Source organism: Zosterops lateralis (assembly GCF_965231275.1).
Source record: "Zosterops lateralis genome assembly, chromosome: 1".
NCBI lineage: Eukaryota > Metazoa > Chordata > Aves > Passeriformes > Zosteropidae > Zosterops > Zosterops lateralis.
Window position 1 is genome coordinate 48,294,758 of NC_139762.1, and position 23,168 is coordinate 48,317,925.

A 23,168-nucleotide genomic window follows, 5' to 3' on the forward strand; every position below is an offset into this window, starting at 1 on the left:
TTAATTTTCTTAGCAGCCAGTACTAAGAAGTGCTGTTTTAGACTGAGTGTGAGAACAATGCTGATAAACACGCCAATGTTTCTGTTGTTGCCAAGTAGTGCTTACCCTAAATCAAGGTCTCCTCAGTTTCCCATGCTCTGCCAGGAGCAGGCACACAAGAGGCTGTGAGGGAATATGGCCAAGACAGCTGACCCAAACTGGCCAAATGGGTATTTCCAAACATAGATTTCATGCCCAGGATATAAAATGGGGGAAGCTAGCCCAAATGGTGTCAGGTACAGCTCAAAGAGGGCTGGTCATTCATCAGTAGGTGGTGAGCAACTGTATTGTGCCTCATTGTTCTTGGGCTTTCTCTGTATCCTTTTTAGGAAACAGAATTATTATATTTTATACAATTGTTAGCATTATTCATTGTATTTCAATTTATCTCAATTATTACACTGTTCTTATCTCACCCTATGAGCTTTACTTTTTTTCCTGATTTTTCCTCTCCGTTCCATGATGGAGGGGAGAAAGGGAGAAGGGAACAAGCAGCTGCCAGCTGGAGTTAAAACAGGACAACTTGTTAAGCTAACAGTGCCACTGCTAAACCATGCCTGCAAGCTGGGCTTTAGAAGTCAATGCACATGTATTTATGGATACAGAGCAATTGCAAAGTGTTTTTCAAAGCACAATATTAAGAAATCATGCTAAGGAGTAGCTATGTGTTGCTCTTTTCATACACCTGCTCCATCAGCATTGCTGATCTAATTTGTGTCTTCACAGCAGAAGTCTTATGGATGGAATATACTTGTGTCTGTTTCTGATATGAGTGTCTCTTACATTAACACACCATGAAGGTATTGCACATGCTGCCATAGACTTGCTGTTAACCTACATTTAGAAGAATATAAATGCATCTGTCATTTCAGGTCTTCCTGAAAGATAAAGGAAGTAATTAATTTTAATCTCTTTCTACATTCAAAGTTGTGAAACAGGTCAATTGGGGCACATCCTATGGTGCTTTAATCCTCATGCCTTTTCTAAAAAGTGCACCTTTCCTACCTCTGCTTTCCAATGTATTTACTTGTGATCACCACTTTATTTTTGCTTCTGCCAGTAGCTTTGCTCTGCGTCCAACTCTGGTAATGCTTCTTATCTCATTGTTATTTCTCACTCTCCTCGGTGACCATAATTTTGCTTTTCCTTGCTTGTATCTTGGTAAGTTGTGGAGGCTGAGAGATTCAATGACCTCAAGATGATTTTATTGAAGTTGTGGCCTCTGTGACACATCACTTCAGGTCTGTGCTCTGGTTGAAGCTCTCAGAACATCCCCCTCAACATCCAACCAACTGTCAGAATTTCCCATTTCACTATTTCAACCTTGTGAAACCTGTCAAATTCATCCTTGTCTGAATACAAGCCAGCAGTGACAAATATACACATTTTAACCATACCAGGGCTAATAGCATAAGAGCAGCTTTCTTAACCTAGCCTGCTAACAGCAGAGCTGACACCAACTGATTTCTACAACATGGAAAACAAACCAGCCTGAACACCATGGGTAAGAAGCAACATGTGGCTGTTGATAGCTGGATACTGGCAGGTCATAACTGCACAGCTTACAGGCATGCTAACACAAGGGCAAAATGAAAAATGGTAAAGGAAAAAAACTTTGGTAAAAGTGAGAGGGAGAACACAGGTCAAACAGATGAAACTTCTTCAGTGTATTCCAGAAATAAGGCCTATGATATCCAAGACTGCCATTTGTGATACTCCTTTAAAAATGTACGTTCTTGTAGCAGCTCTTAAATATTAGTCAAGTTAGATCCATGTGCCAAACTAAAAGGTAACATTCCATGGACAAGGTGTACATAAAGAACCTAAACTGAGAGCAGCTTTCCACAGAAGAAAACATCATAATTAAACATGACTTATTCATCCTCATTACCTATACAGCAAATAAAATAATTGATGCTTTTAAGATTACATTTCTATTTCTCTTCTGATAAACCTGTAAAAACTTAAAAGGTTTTCTTTTGGTTTAAAACTTTGCTGCATAGCAGTTTAACAAAAGCAAGCGAAAAACAAATCCCTATTTATCACTCATTCAGATTATTCAAGAGCTTTGCCCTGTACTTGGAAGTCAAATAGGCTTTCCTTTGGTAGCAGTGTAACAGAATCTTTGCAGACATTTTTAAGTTGGAGAGCACATGGTAACTTCAGTATTAAGAACAAAACCAAATGTACCTTCTTGACTATGATTAAAAGCTAAAGAAAGCAACCTGACGTAACACTGTGCTACTCTCTCATGTACCATTTTCATTTTCTCGGTTTTAATTAGGTTAATGAAGTTCAAGAATACAGTTTGCTGTTGAGATCATTCTTGTAACTGTATAGACGCTGCTATAAACACATCACTTCGGTCAATGTCAGTAATGCCACCATGATAACTTTATTACACTCTCAAATTTATCATATCCTCATCCTTAATGAGGCACAATTTAGCCATTTGCATTCAAATATGCATATAAACATCCAAAAGAGTTACCATAACAGTTTTATTAAAAAACCTAATGTACACATTTTGCCCCAGCACAGCTATATTTTCCTTAAAAAGTACTGTATGTATCAAACATTTAAGGTTTATCCCATCCCTGCCAATTGTCTTTGAAGAGCTGTCAAATACCTCCAACTTCAATGAATGTCAGTACAGTCTCAAGAAAAAGCTCTCAGCTTTTTAAATGAAGAAGCTTACTATTTTCTGACATGAAGGCAACATGCCAGTAACAAGTAACCCTTGTGTTTACTGCATTCTCTCAGGAATTATTAAAGTTTCAAATCCCATGTGAGAATTCATAGCCTGCATCAAACTAACACAAGACACATTATTCAGATAAATACAGAGCATTTGGAACGGTTTGTCAATATTCATATTTTTAACAGCTCTTTAAAGAGGTAATGGTGCAGATTACGTACAAGCTCTTTGCCTCAGTGTAACACGCATTTGAAATTAAAACAAAACATGGAAGACCAATATCTTTACATTTTATTCTTCAGAAAAAGAAGAATCTTAAAGAAAGCATTTAGTAGTCCACTTGTGCTTAACATATTCAATGCATGAGAAAGCCAAAAGAAAAAAATACACATTTTTGTACAACATGATCAAAAAGAAAAATTATAAATCTTCAGAAATTGCACTGTATTTAGAACACTCTCTAGTATCTGCTCCACTTCTACGTATGGCTACTGAGGCTGCCTGACACAGTTCCTTTTCCACTTTAATTGCCAACCTGTGGAGGCCCTTCAGGGATCAGTGATGTGAAGAAGGTTGTGATAAAGGACCAAGCAGAAGCCATGAATCCAGGCTGCTGCTCTGTATTGGCATCTTCACCTGCATCTTCTCCGTTGTCTTCATCAATCCCATCATCCATAAGTCGCTCCTTTAAAAACAGAAATTGAAACAATTCAACTGCTTCTTTTCAGAATTCTGACATAAGGTAACCAGCAGTATCTTCCTACATTAAGTGACTTCTCTCAGAACAACTTTCTGAAGTAACTAGCATGAAGAAAGTCTGTGATTAAAGTAGAGACAATCAGTAATTGTCAGACTGGAAAAATACAGAATTTAAGCAGCAGACACAACCTGAGGACAATGTTGAAAGCTTTAACCAACTCCATTCCACAGAAGCTTTCTGTCCAGGCACTATAGCATACTTTACAATAAAATACAATAGAGTCTCAAAGGGCATGTCTGCCCCTACTCACCATCTCTTCAAGATCAGGATTATTTGCATGTTGCCCGTCACGGTTCACTTCCACATTATTGGCTGCCTGTTGCTGGCCTCCCTCTTGCCTAAAGGGAAACCATCCAGCTTGGTGTCTATGTAAAAAAGTGGAACAGTTGAAAACCTCTCTTTTGAAAGGAACAGAAAGATTTTTCTTCTACAGCTAACTACCACAGCAAATTCTGTAAGTACTTTAAAATTAAGAAAGTTACATCTATCTTTCTATAATTCATCCTTCTGGATTGAATGGCTATTCTTCAATGTCTGCATTAAGGTCTTGCTGTTCACAGCCCTCAGTTCCAGAATATGTATACATATTCTACATATTCAATATGTAGAATACTTTTTATGGGTCTCCTCCCCATTTTTTAGTACTGAAGTTAAGTAAGTTTTCAAAGTCAGCCTTAATTTTCTTAGTTTAAATTTAACTTTCCATGGAAAAAAGGAATTTAAACTTCAGCTAATGCTTGAACCACATCACCAATGCAAATAAAATAAGCCTCTCCTACGTTTCCGAGCACCTATATTCTGATTTCAACTACCCTACCTGTACAGTCCTAGTCAGGACTGAGACTACAATGTAAGGAAACTCAGTGAATGACATCAGTCCAAAATGCCAAGCATTCTCACTGTTTTCCACTTCTATTTACATCATTAAGGTATCTTCATATGCAAGAGGAAGTGATGGCAACAGCATTGGTATTTCTCAACTAAACACAGAATGTGCCTAGGTCTTTATGATGAGCAGTTAAAAAATTTTTATGTCTCTGTAATTCTACCAGATCTAGTACCCCACCATTATAGCACCACTACCTTAACTCTGTCTAAAAAAAATTACTGCACACAACTCTTAAATTATTTTGGAAATATATATATAATCTTTTCTTTGCAATTTCACATCCAAGCAGTAAGTTAAAGTTTTTGCAAGTACATGGTTGACCTATATGAGCTTTCCTCCTCTCACCCCCACTTTCTAAATTTTCATCCCAAAATGCTACATTTCAACAAGACTGACCTATTAGTATGAGCAATACATAAGAACACTGTGTTTCAGGTATAAGAGGTATCCAACTTACTATAAAAAACATTTTGAGAATTACTTCTTTCTTTACATCGGTTTCTCTACTTGCTTAAATTTACTTTTTTTAACAGACACACACTGCTCCTTTACAGTAGGGTGTAAGTTTTTGCATGTGGATAATTTTTAATTTTAAATAAAATAAACATTAGCACCATACTCCAGATCTCAGATGTGCAGCTATACTCAACTGTTGTACTCACAAATAAACCAGCAGCATGGCTCCCATTACCATGACAAACCGACTGAAAGAAGAATAGAAGTATACAATGCTCAGAAGAATCGCTGCTCTAGAGAAGGTGTACATCCAGTCCAGCCAGTCCCGGTTGAAGTCCTCTTCATTCACTACTGGCCCACCCTGTGCATTCATCTGAACATTTTGGTTTACAGGCCTGTTCTCCTGGGCAGCTACATTTGGCACTGCTGCAGGCTCATTTGCAGGAGCATGTTCTGAATTTGCAGCCTGGGCAACTGCAGATCTCGTTGGCTCAGTGCTGGAAGTCACTTGGGCTGAAACAGCAGCTTGGCTAAAAATTTAAACATAAACCTGGTTTGTCAAAAAACATGCACCACAATTACTAAGCCTGTCTTCTTTGCTACAGTTCCAGATGTAATACATGTCAAAACAAACTGCATTTTCCCTTAGATTTTTATTTACTAAGGCATTAATTTAATTCTAATCCAAGACTGGATTTCATAATTTGCTGGACAAGCCTAAGCATAAAACAGAGCTAGACAAAATAAACACAGACATTTCTGATCCTGAAAAAAACATTTTATATATTCTTTTCACTAGCGTAGCTCAGTACTGAGATAATGCAGACTTACTATTGCATGTAGTACTGACGTACATACATCTGTTGCCACCATATCATCTGTAAGGGACTGAATGCAGGGTACATAGAAAATCCAGCAGGAACACCTTGGCCTGGAAACTGGTTGCCTATATTGCTAGAAAACAAATTAAAGAAAAATATTCAGCTCTGAATTGTGACATTTAAAGCATGCTAGTATTAAAAAATAATTAAAGTAGCATTTCTCCTCTCATTTGTTTCCCTAAAATAACGCACTGAAATAATATATAGTGAGATCATCCAACCCATTCCAAAAAAAGCACTACATTTTCACAGAAGAAATTAATAAGCAAAGTTATTTCTATAGAATATTTGGGTTTTTACTTAGTATGTCACTAGCTGCATCTCTGGGACAAAACAATGCTGGAATTTTTTCAAGACTGTATTAACTGCAGAAATTCTTCCATACAATTCCTTTTAAGTTCAGAGGTCATCCTTAAAGGTCTACAGGAGCTCTAAAGGGAAAACTTACTATCTTCTATAGCTTTCTTCTAGAAGCAATAGCTGAAAAATCATTGTGATCAGAGACATGAAGAAATAACATAAGCAAAGACAACAAACTAATTTCAGATACAGCTTCTGAAGATTGCAACTAAGAACATTGTAAAGGATTTACTTCCCCCCTTCAATATTTTGAGCATATGTGATTCTCCTCCCTATGGGCTTTTAACTCTGATTCACATGCAAGAGAGATAAAACTCCTGTACTTAAGTTTTATATTTGGTTTTGTCTGCTATTAGATTTCTTATCCTCTCTTACCTCCTAGAGCATATAGCATGTTTTGGCAAGATTTCCAACTCTTTCCCAAAAGATTTTGATGTAGTGAACTGTAGTAAACCAGGACATCTTTCAGGACAGCATGAGAGTATAAAGCATGAAGAAAAGTTTATTCAGACTGCAGGTAGCAAAAGCTGAGACTGCTGTAATTGTACTGCAGACTACACCTGTTCCCTAAGTAAGGCACTCCCTGCAAAGATATCACCAAGAGATTTCATTAGTCTACCAGGCATTCAGATATACACGACATGCCCAGAAAGAAAGATGGGAGGAAGACATTAAAATCTTTTTTCCATGTTACACATGAATAAATATGTCACTGTAATTCTGGACAAGAACCTGCCACCCAACTCCATGACCTCTGCTAAAACTTATGTTCGCATTTAGCCATAACCTGTTTTGACAACAGTTTGGGTGGTGAAAAAAAAAAAAAAAAAAGAAAGCAAAAGTACTTTCCTGATACCAAACACAAACTGAGATAGTCACAGGCATTATTTGAGATTTATTTTATAAATTGAAAGGGTTAATCAGTAGCCCTGCTGATGCTATTTATTTATGCATAATTAACACATTGAAACAGCAATGCCATGAAGCTACTGTTGAAAAACATTAATCATGACTTACAGTTGCAAGTTATAAGAATGTGTTTTTCTATCCCTGGAACTGGCAAATACTTGGAGAGATAAGACTCCTCCAAAATTTGCAAAACATTTGACCTCAAAACGTAAAGATGATTTAAATATCCTACATGAGTGTCATTTAGTACTGTGCTGAGACAAACCTATGAGCAATGTCTCAGTTTCAAGCAGGTAGAGTATCACATGGGGTTCTGAACAGTAGGATCACACTCCCTCCCACCTCAGCCACCAAAAAGCAGTGCTACTCAACTTGCCTGAGTGAGTTCTGAAGGAATTCACCACTTCCTTTTCTCATCAGATACAGATTTTAGGGTTCCTCCTTGTAACTGCTACGTTGACCTCAAAAAACGTCGAGAAGCCTCAGGCTAACAGCTTGCCCTCACAAATACATCTTTTAGAAATATTGCCAGATTTGAGCCTCGCCTTTCTTTCAAACTCTTTCGAAAGCTGCTTTCTTGATGTCTTAAAGCTTAATAGTAGATTAAGTAGCCAGTCAAACAAGACAAACAACAGAAGTTCAGTTATGTCATGTTCTTTTCTTTTACATGATTTCTTTCACATTCAAATATTGTGGTGGGTTTTTAATTTTTTTCCCCAATAGCTTTTCTAGAAGACATGACTTTTTGAGAAGCGAGACTTAATTTTTCAAGACCTGGTTCCATTAATCGAGCAAAAGTAGACTGGCTTACATCTGGCTTTTGGCTTAGAATGCCACTAGTACAGCAGTATTTTGTTTGCTCATCAAAAATCAAAATGAGGCAGATGTTGTCAATTATACAGCTATTACAGTTGCCATGGTATTAAGCTAGCTTATGAAATTCAGAAACAACTCTTTACACTGTAACCATGTATTTCAGTGAGAAGAACCTCCTCAAAGGAAGAGGATCTTCTCAGCAAAGCAAGGCAGCTTGCTGTTCAAGGAAGAACTAAAGTAGCACAATACTTTCTCCTCATCTTTTTCCAAAAGGAGGAGAAAGAGGTAGGAAGCAGAGTATTTCAAAAGAATGGCAGCAAAAGTGTAAGAACAAACAAGCAAACAGGATCTGTACAGGCATTCCAAGACAACAGAAGAACTGCTGGATAAGCCAGAACAGTTCAAATGGTAGAGGTAGCTTCAGAATATTCTGAAAAGACACATAGTGCTCCTCAGGATGGCTAAAAAGCCCAAAACTACTTCTTTTGGTCTGGGGAAGACACTCAAATGAACTAACCAGCACCGGATTTGAAGGTAAGGTTATCACGAAGATACTGCTCACCACTAGTGAAAAAACAAGACTTTTTATTCAGACTTTAAAGCTTAGGATATCAACTACAGGTGGTATTTCAGTATCCTCCCCTATGTTACTTGCTACTTAGAAGAAAATACAGTGAGCAAAGGTGACTGGCAGCAAGGTATTTATGTGCTAGGATATACTGCATGCTGCCAGTATGTCACTTTGCTTTCAAACATTACTGTGTGCACAATATGAAAACATTTCACTAGATGGGCCACCCACACCTGACAAATGATTTCAGTGCCTTGATGTCTCTTGTCTGTTTGCTGCTTCCAAGTGCTCTCCAGTCCGAACTGCAAACCCTGCCAGGGCTGAGCCCATGTGTTCTGTTTGTACCTGTGCAGCACAGAACAGCCCCTGATCCCCAACAAAGTCCACAGGAGAGACTACGCTGTGCTTGCTCCTCACAGCTAAAGACTGACTTGGTACATACATAAACTACTTGCCCAGTCCCACCTCAAGCTGAGATTTTTTGAAAACAGCATTTGCAAAAGCTTAAAAGCAACAGAAAGTTTTAATTTTTCCCCCCGCAATACCTCAACAATCTCAACTAAACGCTGTTTTCCCAAAGTATGTTCAACTTCTACAGTGCAGCTTTAAGCCAGGAGCTGAAAAAACATCAAAACCATAACCGGATCATCTAACATTCACACTACTTATTTGTACAAATCAATCAAGTATTGCACAATGCCCAAGGAAACTGACCCTTACATAAATTTTTGAACACCTTGAGATCTCTCCCCATCAGTTGTGCCTACAGTTCATCATGTGGCTACAATAAAAATTGTTTGCTCATGAAAATAAAAGAAAAATCAACAAAGTAATGCCACTTTCAGCTATGAATCTTCACGTTCCTAACAAGTCTTGATCTGCATATAAATTACATTAAAGCTACATCCCATTGCCCCAAATTATGTTTAAGAGTCAGCTAAAAAAAACAGAAGGCATTTCTTACTGCAGGAATACAAGCAGCAGTGCCCAAAAGCAGATGCATCTGACAAGATTAGTGAAGCGTTAAAAAGAGTTTTTGAAGAAGCAAGCAGACTCCAACAGGCACTGGGCAGAGACTATTTGGAGTTGAGCAGAGCCAATACCCACCAGTCTACAAAGATCTACTTCAAGTTCTGACAGCATTCCATTAAAATAACTTCCAAAAAAAAAAAAAAAAAAAAAAAAAAAAGCCTAGTATTATTTAGGGTTTGTTTATTTTGGCATTTCTGTTCAGATTAGGAATGCACTCCTGGAAACCTCCAGTCTCTTGCTCTTACTACAGTTCTGTTTGCACCACAGAATGCTCTTGGATCACCATCTGGATTCCTTTCGGATTACACAAAATTGAAATATGTGATTTGGGTGCACTGCTAAGCACCACAGCTACAAGCAGGACCCTATTCCAGGTAACCAAGCTAGAAACAGTCCAAGTAGGACTGAAACCCCTGAAATACATACAGCGATGTCAAGTTCCCAGCACTTCTTTCAGTCTACAAAGCCACTCCTCTCAATTCACATTATAAGCTAGACATAGCAAGTAATGGATTTAGCATTTTTTAATTTAAGTTATTCTTTCTTTCCAAGACAGCAATGTCTCCCAAACTGACACAAACTAATTCAGCCCAAAGACTAAATAATGGTTCTGTTCAGCCTATTCAGTTCAACACACTTGACAAAAGCTCACTCAGATTACGTCTATGTGAAAAGCTAATCAGAAAAATGTTAACACTTCTTACAGATTAGTCATTTACACAACAAATAATAAATTGCTTCTGGGATTAATTTACAGTACACCAACAGCAGTCTTGACAGTCAACTTGGTGTCACCTAGCTTTGTCAGAAAGCCAAGTATGACCACGTCTGTGAAGATGCATTTGGTCAGAATAACGTAAGTCTCCATCCGCTCCAAAGGCACTCTCTTCCCACCAGACAGTACTTTTCAGATAACAACAACAAAAAAATTAAATTCAAGATGAAAACTAGGAAGAATAGTAAAGTCTAAGTTAATTCTAATGAGAGCACGTAAATTACACTGAAACTTAATAAACTTTCAACAGCTCTTGGCATCTGTTTTCTTTCCAGCAACAGAAGCAATGTTACTGTTAGCATATTCATATGTTAGAATGTTTCAACATTCTCCAAAGTAGGTTTCCAGAATCTATACAGTACTGGGAGAACACCTTGTCAGAAAGGAAACTTGAAAGTGCTCCCTGAGAAAATGACAGGTATCATCTCAGAATACACCATCCTCCTGTTTCCCCCTTGGAAGAAGCTACTACCACTACTACTGCTACAACTACTACTACTACCACCAAAAACATGTTTAAGCAGCTGCAAAGGTCACATGGGTTAAAATTCCTAAAGCTGCTTTTTAAGCTCAAAGAAGGACCAAATTTTAATAGTTATGTAATAACAGACCTCATCTAGATCTGGTTACCTTTCATTGGTATGTATGAAAATCCTTAAACATTCTGTTGTAGATACACAAGCACTACACATACTCAAAACAACACCTGCATATAATTTCTACAGTTGAATCCAATATGGAGAAATGAGGAATTACATCTCTCATGTGTCAAAAACTAGAAACCATCATATTCTGATAAGAATTTAGTGTTGACTGTTAAAATAAAAGACAGAAAAGACAACCAGAAGTAATAATTCTATCAGTTACATTACTAACTACATCCACTAGACAGACATGTTAAAGGTGCACTTGTCCAAGAAAATTGAGGGCAGAAAGCATAAAGAAAAATATAAAACTACAGCCTGAAAGGGAGCACCAAGTGCATTTCCTGTTTGACTGACTCCTGGCTAAAACCTCTAATTTTCACGTGAAAACTTTTTTAATGTGACTTATGCTTCAAGGTGAACTAGCCAAATCATTTTCCAGACTGTGAAAGAAACATAATTGCAGCTGAACATTTAAAGCACTGTAAAGTGTATCAAAGAGTGGGGATTGCTTCAGTCTCACTTACCCTTGCATTAAATAAGGGAACTGGTGGCTTGGCGTGGGATTGCTGTGTGCTTGTGGAAGATTACGATGCCTCACTCCATCTGCATTAGTGTTCAAAGACGAAGAAGCTTCTTGGTTTGTGGGTGAGGAAGGAGTTGATCCAAAACGGTCTAAATTCTAAAAAATAAGTAAAATCGAGGTTGTGGATCTTTTGCCACAGTTACAAGATTTACTACAGTGTCTTAAAAAACTACTTCCTTTAATGTTTTGTCACAAGTTTTATTAAGAATGTAAACATTGAGTAAGTCTTCTGTGGTTTTATTGGTTCTGGCAAGGCTTAATAAAAACAGAAATTCAAAATTGCACTCGGGTGCAAGGCAGAAAAAAAAAAAAAAGAATTTTTCAGAAAGACTCAACACTTGATAGTTTCCAGAGAAAACCACAAGCCACTGGGAATCATAGTTTCAAAAAGTTGAAGCTAACTAAAACTTAATTGAATATTTAGCAGGAATGAAAATTCGAGAATTTGAGTGGCTATTGTTAACAGAAGTAACTACAACTTCAGGATATGATTATCTTCAGAGACAGTAGCTTAAAATAATATTCCTCTATCCTTATCTTTAGTTACCCCTTCTACTCTTTATCCTCCTCACCCTCACCCTCACTGTGCCAGCTGCCCAATTCAAATTGCTGTGCTCACCTCTGGAAGGGGGCTACAAATGGAAATAGGGAAACGGCAAGGAACTACTCAGGCTCCAAGGAACAGACCTGAAGCTAGTGCCAGACCTCTGATACCTGGCTTCTAAACTGTCACCATAACAAGATTACAATGGGGCCATTGAGATGCATTATTTCAGTTTTAATAAATCCCCAAATCCTGTTGCTAAGAATTACTGTAGTGTTTACTCAGTAGAAAATCCTCTAACTTTGACAACTCAGGAAGTAAAGGGTACAATTACTTAAGACATCTGTATCACATTTGCCCTACAAAGAAAACAAGAAAAATTCACCACTAGACAGTGGGGGTGGGGAGGAGTAAAAATAAAAAACAAATAGAAGGACAAAGGCCATTCAAACTTTGGGTTTAGGCTGTTACCTCCAAAGTATTGTGAACTTAGCACTTTGCATACTGCCTGCTTTAAGCAGTCATTAACGCAGTCATTCAAATACAACCTTTACAACTGATGTACACAGCAATAAAACACTTGCCAAGGAGGCCTCCTGTGCCCTGACTGTAAACAGGGATATAAATACAGCCTTCGAAAAGATGATGTAGCCACAGTCCTCTCTCTACCACTGCTTAAACTGCTCATGTTTCTGACTGTCACACACCCTATCAAAAACAGAATGAAGACAGACAGCTTCAAAGGCCATTTCCCATATTCTAAAAATCCACACACCTCAGATGAAAAGTACCTACAGCGGTATTGTATATATCTCTTTCTGACTAACCTTCAAGGGTTGCTAAGTGATACTGTCAATCCTGGAAAAAGCCAAGAACTACCAAGTTCTCAACAGAAATCATAACTCCTTTAAAAACACAATACAACCAAAGACCATCATCATTTTTGGAGGGTGTGAAGAGGAGAAGCTCAAAACACCATAAACAAATGTGTTATGTAAACAATTTAACTAATAAAAGTGTTAAGAACACTTCCTACTTTTGACTGTTTTACAGACTCTACGACTAACTTGAACTTCATACATAAACACTGTCCAATTCCTGTCAAACAAAAAAACCTGGCTAAGTTTCACCTGTATCTCATGACAATGGCAATATTTTGACTGGTCTCTCTTAAATTTTCACAAAACAAATCTCAACTTAGTTTTTCTAAACTTCTGAACACACTGTGCAATTTCTGCCAAAGATACAGGGATATGGAGAGAAAGTGTACTTTTCCATACACTGTTAAAAAGAAAGAATAGCTTAGAAATAGTGCTTTATCATCTAATAAACATAACTATTACAATTTGAAAAAAAAGTCATCTTTGTTAAAATCAAATGACATCCTTAAATAATCAAGTATAATTATACAAATTCATATGGCATGCTCTACTTTCAACACACCATTTTACAGACAAATATAAAAAGCTAAAAGAAATTATTGGCAAGTTTCCTTAGGATAGAAGGAAATCATGTCCTGCGTATGCAAACACTCACTGAGCTACTGCTGGAAGTTGACGCTCCATGACCTTCTCTACTGGTGCTGGGTTTTGGAGAACTTGGGGGTGTCCGAGATGTACATACCAGGTGAACCATATGATATTCATCTTGCTAAAAATTAAAGAAATTGAAGAGCTAAAGCAACAATACTGGAGAAACTTACAAGTAAAAAAACAGTCTTTAAAAATTCAAAATTGAAAACACTAAAGAAACATTATGCAAAAGAGACTACAAAGCAACACTTAAGTCTAGAACAAGAGAATTCTCTTGTTTCACAACTAATGTCTTCTTAGAAGCTGTCCACAATAACATATGCAACATTGATTTTATCCCAGTTTTCCCTAAAACTGCACTATAGCAGAACCAATGGAAGAACTCCAGGAGAAGCATGAGGAAGTGTATCACAAGCTGTAACTTTTATTTTGGAAAAATCTCACACCTTTTAGGTGCTCAGTTTACCCAAAGTTAAGAATGCTTACACTTTCACTGAGACCTGTGAAGAGTGTTACGGAACAGAGACATCAGGGTACATGAAAAATGTAGGTGCTGGAATTCCCCAAGCAGGCCAAGATAAGAATGGCACAGTGTGCCAGCCACTGTGTTCACCTTGCTCCTGTTTAAGCTTGCCTCAAGCCTGACCTGCAGACATACAACTGAAGGGCCTCCACAGATACTCCACACTCAGGAAATGCTACTCAAAGTGCTTAGGTGAGGCTTGAGTATTCCTAAATATTTGAAAGTGAGGAAGCAAATGCATGCCACCACTTGAAGCCACATAGCAAGGCCATGCCAGTTCTGCAGGAATACACTCACTCCCAATCTGGAAGAACTTCAATCTGAAGCTATTTCACTGTACCAAATTAAAACACTCCCTTACATGGCCATAGCAACACAACAGCTATGGCTGCATATTGAAATTGCACACTGCAGCTTCCTCAGCAACTAAATTTTGAACAAGAGGAGCGACAAAAACACCCCTCTATCCTCTACTGAAATCAGCATGGTGCAGACAAGCTGCCATTTTTAATGAAATGACATTCAGAAAATCTGCGTTTGGAGGGGGTTTTATAAATTATATATAAACGTGCTGTAACAGCCATTTACCCATTTTTATGGTTTTGATCTTTAAGAATAGAGAAAATTAGATAAATGCTTTTATACCCCACTGTGGATTACTGCTAGTATAGTCAATGCACACTCAGTCATTCAAACTCCTCCCCAGGTACTGGCCCCTAACCCCAATCACAGCATCACTGCTACAGTAAGCATAATTTCTTACCAGCCAGTGATAGCAAGGATCAGAAAGCACTGAACATGGGTGATCAGCACTTTGACCACGTCAAAAGCCCTTCACCTAACTAATCACATTCTTCCTAGATAAGAATTTATGGCCCTGGGAAAGCCAAGGGAAGCTAGACATACCACTAGTAAGCCTACAGCCTACAGCTTTATTAAATGTGACAGTTTATAGTAACATTCTTCTATTCACCACAGTGCTAGAAGAGTGCCACAACTTCCAGCCTGGAGGCATTCTGTATCAGTGAAATGACATTGGTTAGTACCAAGGAGCAAGTATCACAAAGCTAGATTGAGCAATTTAGTAAGTCCTCAAATAATATCAGGAATTTATAGACAACCCAGTAAGAAAACTTTGGCAGAGAACAAGACTGAATTTAAGTTTAATCATACTTTTTTTTCCAAAAGCTCTCAAAAGCTTTAGCACAAAAACTCCTCTTCTTCCAACACAAATTTGCTTTGTGCTTAAGATTGGTGGGTTTTCAAATTCACTAATTTTTTTTAACTCCACCCAAGGCCTATAACTGCCATTATGACATTAAAGCATTATGCCAATACTTTAAAAGTCAAGCACAGCCCCTCCCTGGTGAAGACATTAGTTACAAAGTTTCTCCTCTAGCACATAAACAAAGCTTGAAACCTTGTTTTCTAAAACCAGTGTGGTGCGAGTAGGCCAAGTGAACTTAAGGAATTTCGATTTCATTTCATCATTACCGAGCAAAACTAAGCTTTGAGATAAGTTCTATAAGCATTTCCTTGAACATTTAAGCGACACAGGGCATACACTGGTTTGTAATAGTCCAGCTTCAGTTTTCTAGGAAGGCTTAACATAGTAAACTGCAAACATTTTCTTTTGTAAGAAGTTAATCCCATTTAATTTAAATCTATTTCAGAATAAAGATTATAAAGGAACAGCACTGTTAGTCTGCTGAAGCAATACTCAAGATTCCTCTGCATCTGTTTCTCCATCTTAATACTGAAGTTCAGTTGCCCACTCTCACTAAAGCACCATCCATGTTTGGAGACTTTCCTCCACAGGAAGTTGTAAAATGTGACCCAGCCACTCTTGCAGCCTGTAGATTGATTTTTACCTCAATACATTACCACAAAGTATCCTCACCAACAGCCAGGTACTGTATTATTAGAGTTGAGTTACTCTAGTAACCCTAGAGTTATCTACTTCACAGGATTAAAAACTGTGCAAGGACCTCACGTATTTCCCCAATAACAGCTCTTGAGTCATCCTGAGCTGTTTACAAACAATTTACACAATTCAACATAACCCATCATGTTTCCTGTCACCATCAAAATTGAAACAAAAGCTCTTTTAATCTACCCTAAATATCTTGTTCTACATATTTTAAAGACCTTTTCTAACTTAATGAAGTTCTTATTACTAGGTATCATCAATCCAAGCTATCTTGAGCCAGTCTGAAAACCAAGTGCATGTATTCCAAGATTTCCTGCATGAGGTATCACACATATTTAGAGTTGGGATTTAAATGTTGCCTGAAGAATCCAAAATTAAGACTAATAGAGTTATTTGTTCCAATAGGAACCAACAGAATTTAAAGAAAGCATGAAATGAAAAGAGCAAGAACCAACAAAGTTTCAAACATCATGAGGAATGGTTAAGAGGTGACAAATCAAAACCAAGTCAACAGCCTTCCCAGGAAATTTTTTCAGGAATTGAGAATTCTGGTTCTGCATAATTAATGTATTACTCTTGGTCTGCTTACACAAGTGCCATGTTTGACATAAGTTCTGGATTTAAGCCTCTGTGAGAATTTAAATGATGTCCCAAATCAACACAAATACGTTGTATTATTCCATTTATGTGACTGTGGTAACTGTCCAAAGAAGTCAAGGCCAAGTTGGAGCTCTAAACAACCCGGTCCAGTGGAAGGTGCCCCTGCCCAAAGCAAGAGGGTTGAAACTAGAAAATCTGTAAGGTCCCTTCCAACACAAATCATTCCATGATTCTGTGATACACAACATTGCACTTGCTTGGGACTTAGCATAGCCTACTTGCCCTCCCTCCAGCAGGAAACATTCTTCAATCCACAAGTATCATAATCCAACACAAAAGGCATACTTGAAAATACATTTTCCAAATACATATCAACATTATATGGCTATATCTCTCAATACAACAATGAAAATTTGAAGTTACACAATACAAATTTAAATTCCTATTTCCCAAAAATGGGCTTTGATCAAATACTGTATGATGTTGATATAAAGCTTACTTTTCTGAGAACATCTTTGAGCTGGAGATGATCAGGAAGCAGTCTGCCAGAATACACCAGTCTCTGATCCTTTGTAGACTAGGAGATGGGGACAAAGAAAGGAATTTAGCTTTTTTTTTCCTGCTGTTCAGGTATATAGTTGGAGATAAAAAGGAATTTTGTCATCTGCAAATGTTAAGTCCAATCACGAACAGACAGACTAAAAAACATTTCAGAGGCTTCACAAGTCCAACTCACAAATCACTTCTGAGAAAGAATCATGCTACTAAGCACTCAGCAAGAGTGCCACAGCAATTAACAATAGTTAAGGGTAAATGCTTGTCAAGTAAACTTTCAAGTACAATCAAAAATTCCTGTCTTTTAGTGATTTGTTCTTTACCCTGCTCCTAGTCCCAGGCTGATTCTGAAAATACAGGTGGAGAAATGACTGGGATAAAGAAAACTAGCAGAACAACAGAATGCCAATTAAAATACACAGAAGAACACAAATTTCAGTCTTTTTCAACACGGACTTTTTGTTATTAGTCCTTGCCCCCACCCTCAAATCCCCTACAGAAAAAAAACCCCAAAAACAAAAAACCAAACCAAACAACAAAACAAAAAAACCAAACCACAAAAAAAACCCCAAAAAAAACCAACCAAACAAAAAAAACCCAAACAACAAAACAAACAAACAAAAAAACCCCATCCCACCCCCCCAACATCATTAGAAAAAAAAAAGAAGAAAGGAAGGAAAGCATTAAAAAACAAGAAGCAGTAAAAGCATTTTTCTAAGGTAGCCTTCCAACCTGGGTATGCTGTTTTGCCTATTTTTACAGCTTCACAGTTTAAAATAATCTACTATTGTAAACAAAAGATTTTTATTTTTTTAAACAAATTATATACTGTTCATATGATAGTAACTCTGGACTATTCCACACAATAGAAATAACAACAGAATTTATTTTAAAGGAAACTATCTGAGGTACCTATCTACATTAAGAAGTCCAGTATGCTAAAACAAGGAGCTTACTCGGTCAAACAAAATAAAGAAAAACAAACTCTAAATGAAGAAATCTTGCCTAACATCAGTGGACCAGACATGCATTATCAACATGAACTATTTGAAGAATTTCCCCATCATGCAAACACCAAGTCTTACACCTCTCCTCTTCCTATCCCAGCCTTCTGCTGCCCACTCTGCAGTCTTGTTCATGCTAAGACAAATAACTGAGCCTCAGATCTCTGTGATTAGGAAATGCTTTCACAGAAGTGTTGACTTTTTTTTCTTGCAATAGCCTTCTATAGATCCCAAATAATTTAGCAGAATATAGAAATGTAACAAAACTCTTTGGGATTTTTTTTAACCTGGAAAAAAAAAGGTCATATCATTAGAACAAAATAGAAATACTCAAAGTAAATAACGTTAGTAAGTACTTAATAAATCTGAAGCTTTAACTTTTTTCCAAAAGCCACACATGTTTGGTTTTTTTTTTAAATAACCTGCCACATACTGTGCAGAACTGTTTATCACTTCTGTTTAAGAGTAATTTTGTCTATTCTTCTGCACTTTTCTGTATTTTTAACTGGCTGCATTTCGTCCTTACTGTCCTTTGGACAGTATTTTTATGTCTCCATAACATGGGGAACTACTTATTTGCAGCTCAAATTGATAAAAATACTGCAATACATTCAACAACAATACTGTACTATTTCTATTTACATTTAAAACAACAACAAAAAAATGCCTGACTCATGTCAGTAACTTCTTTTGAACTATACCATTTTGTGCTCCCTTCAAGCAGGAACAGGCTGCCAGCAGAATGCAAGCTTGCATTTTGTATTTGGGAAAGGCAAGAAAAATCAGAATTCGAGCCTCAAGATTAAAGAAAAATTTAATTTCCGGTAAATTGGAAACTTGTTGTTTTAGATTGACCAGTGCAGTTAGAAGAAAAATCTTAAGAATCCTTGTTTCTGGGTCCTGAGACAGATTATCTGGAGATTAATAAGAACAGATAAGCACTTAAAATAAGGAAAGCCCAACAGCAAAAATCCCTCAAACTTCAAATCTTTAAATCATCATTCGGCATAGCACTGGAGTGTTGTTTTGCCTGTCTCACTTGTAATGGACCTTTCTACACGGTCACTTTCAATTGTTCTCTTCAGTAGCTCATGAACCAGTCCCTCTTCCACCCCCTCTAATTAAAGTATCTTCTCGAACAAGATTCAAGTAACTTTTAAATAGGAATATTTTCCAGAGGTGAAACTTGCAAGGTTAAAACGGCCCCTCAAAGCTGACTACATGGCCTTCAGTAATGCATTTCAACCCCCTATAAAACCACGAAAGAAAAGGTTAAACATATGTTGAATACTGTTAATCACATGAAATGAGCTTTTATTTTTTTTAATGCAGATGGAAGAAGAGGTAATAAATATGAAAACACAGTAGTTCACATATATGCCAAAGTAAATGGAAAAGGCATTCCACTTATCCTCTGCCAGAGGAAATTTCACTACCACACCTCCTTCTTCAAGGAACAGCACGCTCACTGCTAGCTGAAACACTGAACTGTGATGGAAAAACACCTCAAACCACATAATTAGAGCAGCCCCATTTTCAGAAGAAAGCACATGGCATCAAAAAAAATTATTCTAGAACCTAGAGTTGGGAGATGGGAGACAGTCTGCAGACCAAAATCCAAAAGTTACGTATTCCAAAGAACTCCAGAGCTACTGGGCTGGAATTTTTTTCTCCATTTTTTGTGCAAGACTTCTTTTGCAATGCTTAGTCCAACCTGGCTGTGCTCAGCACATTACCAAACTCCAAACCTCAGACAGTGTAGCAGTGTCTTGTAGGAGCACAGGCAATCCCCCAGCTATACAGCTGTAACTACCACACAGGTATTATTGTAGTTCACTAAGCCTCTCCCCCATTCTTCCATAGGAAATAAAAATCCAGACAACCACATCTAGTTAGAACTGTAGGCAAATGCTACATGACAGGTACTGCAGGAAATGAGAAATAGCAGTTTTAAGTTCCTGTTTATGGGTGTAATCAATGCAGCAGTTAAAGCACTGACGGTGGGATCTGCCAGACTGAGACACACAGGCTGGTTCCACAACAGCCTTGTGTTATTCTATGCAAGTATTTCATTCAGAGACATGGTAACTGCAGTACTCCATCTGTGAAAACTGCTCCAGTCAGGGAGAAAGAGTATTGACAGTGTGAATCTTAGCAAAGGCCCACAAACTAATTTAACACCCTTCTGAACCTATTTAGCTTATTTAAATACTTCCTTTGCAAAGTATATCAACTTTAATAACAACTAAACCAATTTAAATCTGCCTGTATTGGAAATTTGTATGTATTCAGGCAAGTAATTTACACAAATTAATCTGGAAAAGTCCTAAACAACACTGCCTCAAGACCTAATTTCTCATTTGCCTATTCTAACCACCTCACTTTCTGAAAACATACTCTTAATATATTGTAAATTTAATTAAGACACTTACAGTTATCATCAGTTTACTAACTTACCAGGACCTATCATATTGAGGGAACAGAGAAATGCACATACAAGAATGTGGCTCAAGTCACAGAGAAAACTTGAAACACTATGTACAGCAGTGACAGCAGGTGATTTGCATTTTACACCCTTAACTTCAAGAACACTGCAAGGCCTGTATAGTATCTGTCCCCCAGTGTATTCCCACCACCTTAAAATAGCATTATAATAGAAATTATTTCCAGGACCTATCATATTAAGGGAACAGAGACTCAAACTTTTAACAATGATCTGGTTTAAAAAGAAAAAAAATAATAAAAAGGGAGGGGAGGGCAGCTCCTAAAAGCAAAAGGACTTGCACACATTTGGAAAAAGCAGTGAACTCAACATCAAAAATATATCAAGCCACTACTTATTTGCAGCTCAAATTGATAAAAATACTGCAATACATTCAACAACAATACTGTACTATTTCTATTTACATTTAAAACAACAACAAAAAAATGCCTGACTCATGTCAGTAACTTCTTTTGAACTATACCATTTTGTTGCTCCCTTCAAGCAGGAACAGGCTGCCAGCAGAATGCAAGCTTGCATTTTGTATTTGGGAAAGGCCAGAAAAAACAGAATTTAAGCATCAAGATTAAAGAAAATTTTAATTTCCTGTAAATTGGAAACTTGTTGTTTTAGATTGACCAGTGCAGTTAGAAGAAAAATCTTAAGAATCCTTTTTTTCTGGGTCCTGAGACAGATTATCTGGAGATTAATATAATTTTTGATTTTACTATGAATTGGAGCCATCCCATTAAACACCTTTCTCCTCTCCCATGCTATTACTTTAATTTGAAAGGTCCTATGAAATAAAAATCCTGTGTTCAGTTACTAGTTTAATTGCAAATACAGTAAATCCCAATTAAACTGGAATTACTGAGATAATTCTCATAAAAGAAACTCCCCATTCTTTAACCCAGAATGAATTTGGGTATGCTGAACTAGTAATTTAATACTGAGAGGCATGTTGAGGAATCTATTTTTAACAGAAGAAAGATGTTTCAGGAAACTGAAATTTAACACTATACTACCGTTTAAAGCCCACAGTGCCACATGAAAACCTCTTGTTCATTAAGGTTCTTTCCTTTCAGGAGCTCAATTTAGCAGGATCATTCATAGCATGATTAAGAAAACTAGTGTTTAAACACAAACACGTCACCGGAGGAAATTGTAGTGAGGAGGAGGAAGCAGCAATCAGCTGGGGCGACACTTTTGGTTTTCACAGCAGAGAATTACTAGCAGCAATAACTATATTCACAAACTCTCACAACTGTTTAACAGATGTCAATGTACCAGTAAACACAGCCCAAGTTGTAGGCTGCTTTTCTTCTTTCTCCAAAAGGCAGAAACCCTTTTTGAGACAAAGCTACTATTTTACTTCCCTCTGGCAAAAAAAAAAAAAAAAAAAAAAAAAATCAACAACAGTAATTCTTCTATTGAACTAGGTGAAAAACCATTTAAAATATAAATACCACCTTCTTCTGATGTTTTCTAAAGCCTGGTTGTAGGCCCCACATGCTGCTGCAGTTCTCATAGTTCTCTGGAACAATTTTTTAAATACACTGTCCTGCATTCTACACATATACAGTATTATCACCTATTGCCTACGGTTTTTTTCATAGCCGCATTTAATTGCCACATTTAGAATTTAAGAGGAATTCAGAAATAAACCGTATTACCCTCAGAAACAAAAAAAAGCTATAGGTACTAAGTTTCAAAATACAGTCACAGCTGTCATACAAGTTTGTGTAACACCTGACAAGAATTTTCAGCACAATCTCAAGAAAAATGGCTTTTCAAAGAGGAAATAATTTTGGAGGTTGTTCAACAAATAATATTATGAATAAATTTATTGTTTCAAATAATATTATGAATAAACATCTATCTGCTCCACACCTCAGTGAATTTCCCATATCGTGTTAACCTTAAGTATATCACTTATACTTTAGAACAGACAGAACCCTTAGCCAGTGCTCTCAGATTTACAAAAATTAGTCTCAAATTCAGTTAACTGAGATACTTAAATCTCAGTTCCTCCCCCAAAAAAAGATAACTGAAGCATTAGTAAGCATCTTTAGCGATACTGCCTTTCAGGATGCCACACTGCGATCTTGTCACACGATGTAAAAGAGCAGCTTCACGTTTGTTACACCAACTTCCCTAAAAGCAGAGGGACGGCCATCGCCTCCACGCGGGTCACTCTTGGACAGCAGGGCTCTTGTTTGTTTATTTAACAGGGTTTAAAGGAAGTCTCGACCGCCTGTCCCCAAGTCGCCGCAGTGCCCAGCCTTACCGACAAGCGAGGGAAAAGAGCTGGCCGACAACTCACCGGCTTACTGGGGTACACCTTGGAGAGGTGGCACTTCAGCTTGCCCACAGTCCACTCCAGAAAGCAGCTGATGGTCTGGTCGGTGTATTTCTGGTTGGGGGCCTTGATGATGAGGGTCACCGGGTGCTCCACTCCGCTCTGGTCCATGCTGCCCGCGGGCCCGGCCCTGCCCCGCTCTCCTCCTCCCCGGGGACCCGCCGCCGCTCCAGCCGCGCTCGGCGCTGCTCCCGAGGGCTCGGGCTCGGGGCGGGCTCAGCGG

At 37.7% G+C, this 23,168-nt stretch overlaps 1 protein-coding gene across 3 annotated transcripts; it reads right to left on the minus strand.

The window, feature by feature from the left end:
* Nucleotides 1-1,946: 1,946 nt before the first annotated feature.
* Nucleotides 1,947-23,111, minus strand: HERPUD2 (HERPUD family member 2). Of its 3 annotated transcripts, none has more exons than XM_083880803.1 (8): nt 22,910-23,111; nt 17,045-17,122; nt 13,497-13,610; nt 11,358-11,512; nt 5,674-5,796; nt 5,049-5,372; nt 3,748-3,835; nt 1,951-3,422 (listed from the first exon to the last, which is right to left on the minus strand). In XM_083880803.1, the coding sequence occupies exons 1-8, from the start codon at nt 23,054-23,056 to the stop codon at nt 3,261-3,263; spliced, it is 1,191 nt and encodes a 396-aa protein (XP_083736929.1). In that variant the 5' UTR covers nt 23,057-23,111; the 3' UTR covers nt 1,951-3,260. The 3 variants fall into 3 exon arrangements, with proteins under 3 accessions (XP_083736930.1, XP_083736929.1, XP_083736928.1); XM_083880802.1 differs by having other exon boundaries at nt 1,955-3,422; nt 3,748-3,862; nt 22,910-23,110; XM_083880804.1 differs by lacking the exons at nt 13,497-13,610; nt 17,045-17,122 and having other exon boundaries at nt 1,947-3,422; nt 3,748-3,862.
* Between the last annotated feature and the right edge of the window lie 57 nt (nt 23,112-23,168).

Bases quoted from the DNA above. Each gene is read 5' to 3' on its own strand.
- HERPUD2 (XM_083880802.1), bottom strand. From the start codon at position 23,056: ATGGACCAGAGCGGAGTGGAGCACCCGGTGACCCTCATCATCAAGGCC. The intron at 13,611-17,044 runs GTAAGCTTTATA...TTTAATTTTTAG, and splicing joins TCAAAGATGTTCTCAGAAAA to CAAGATGAATATCATATGGT. The intron at 3,423-3,747 runs GTGAGTAGGGGC...CTGTTTTTAAAG, and splicing joins ATCCTGATCTTGAAGAGATG to GAGCGACTTATGGATGATGG.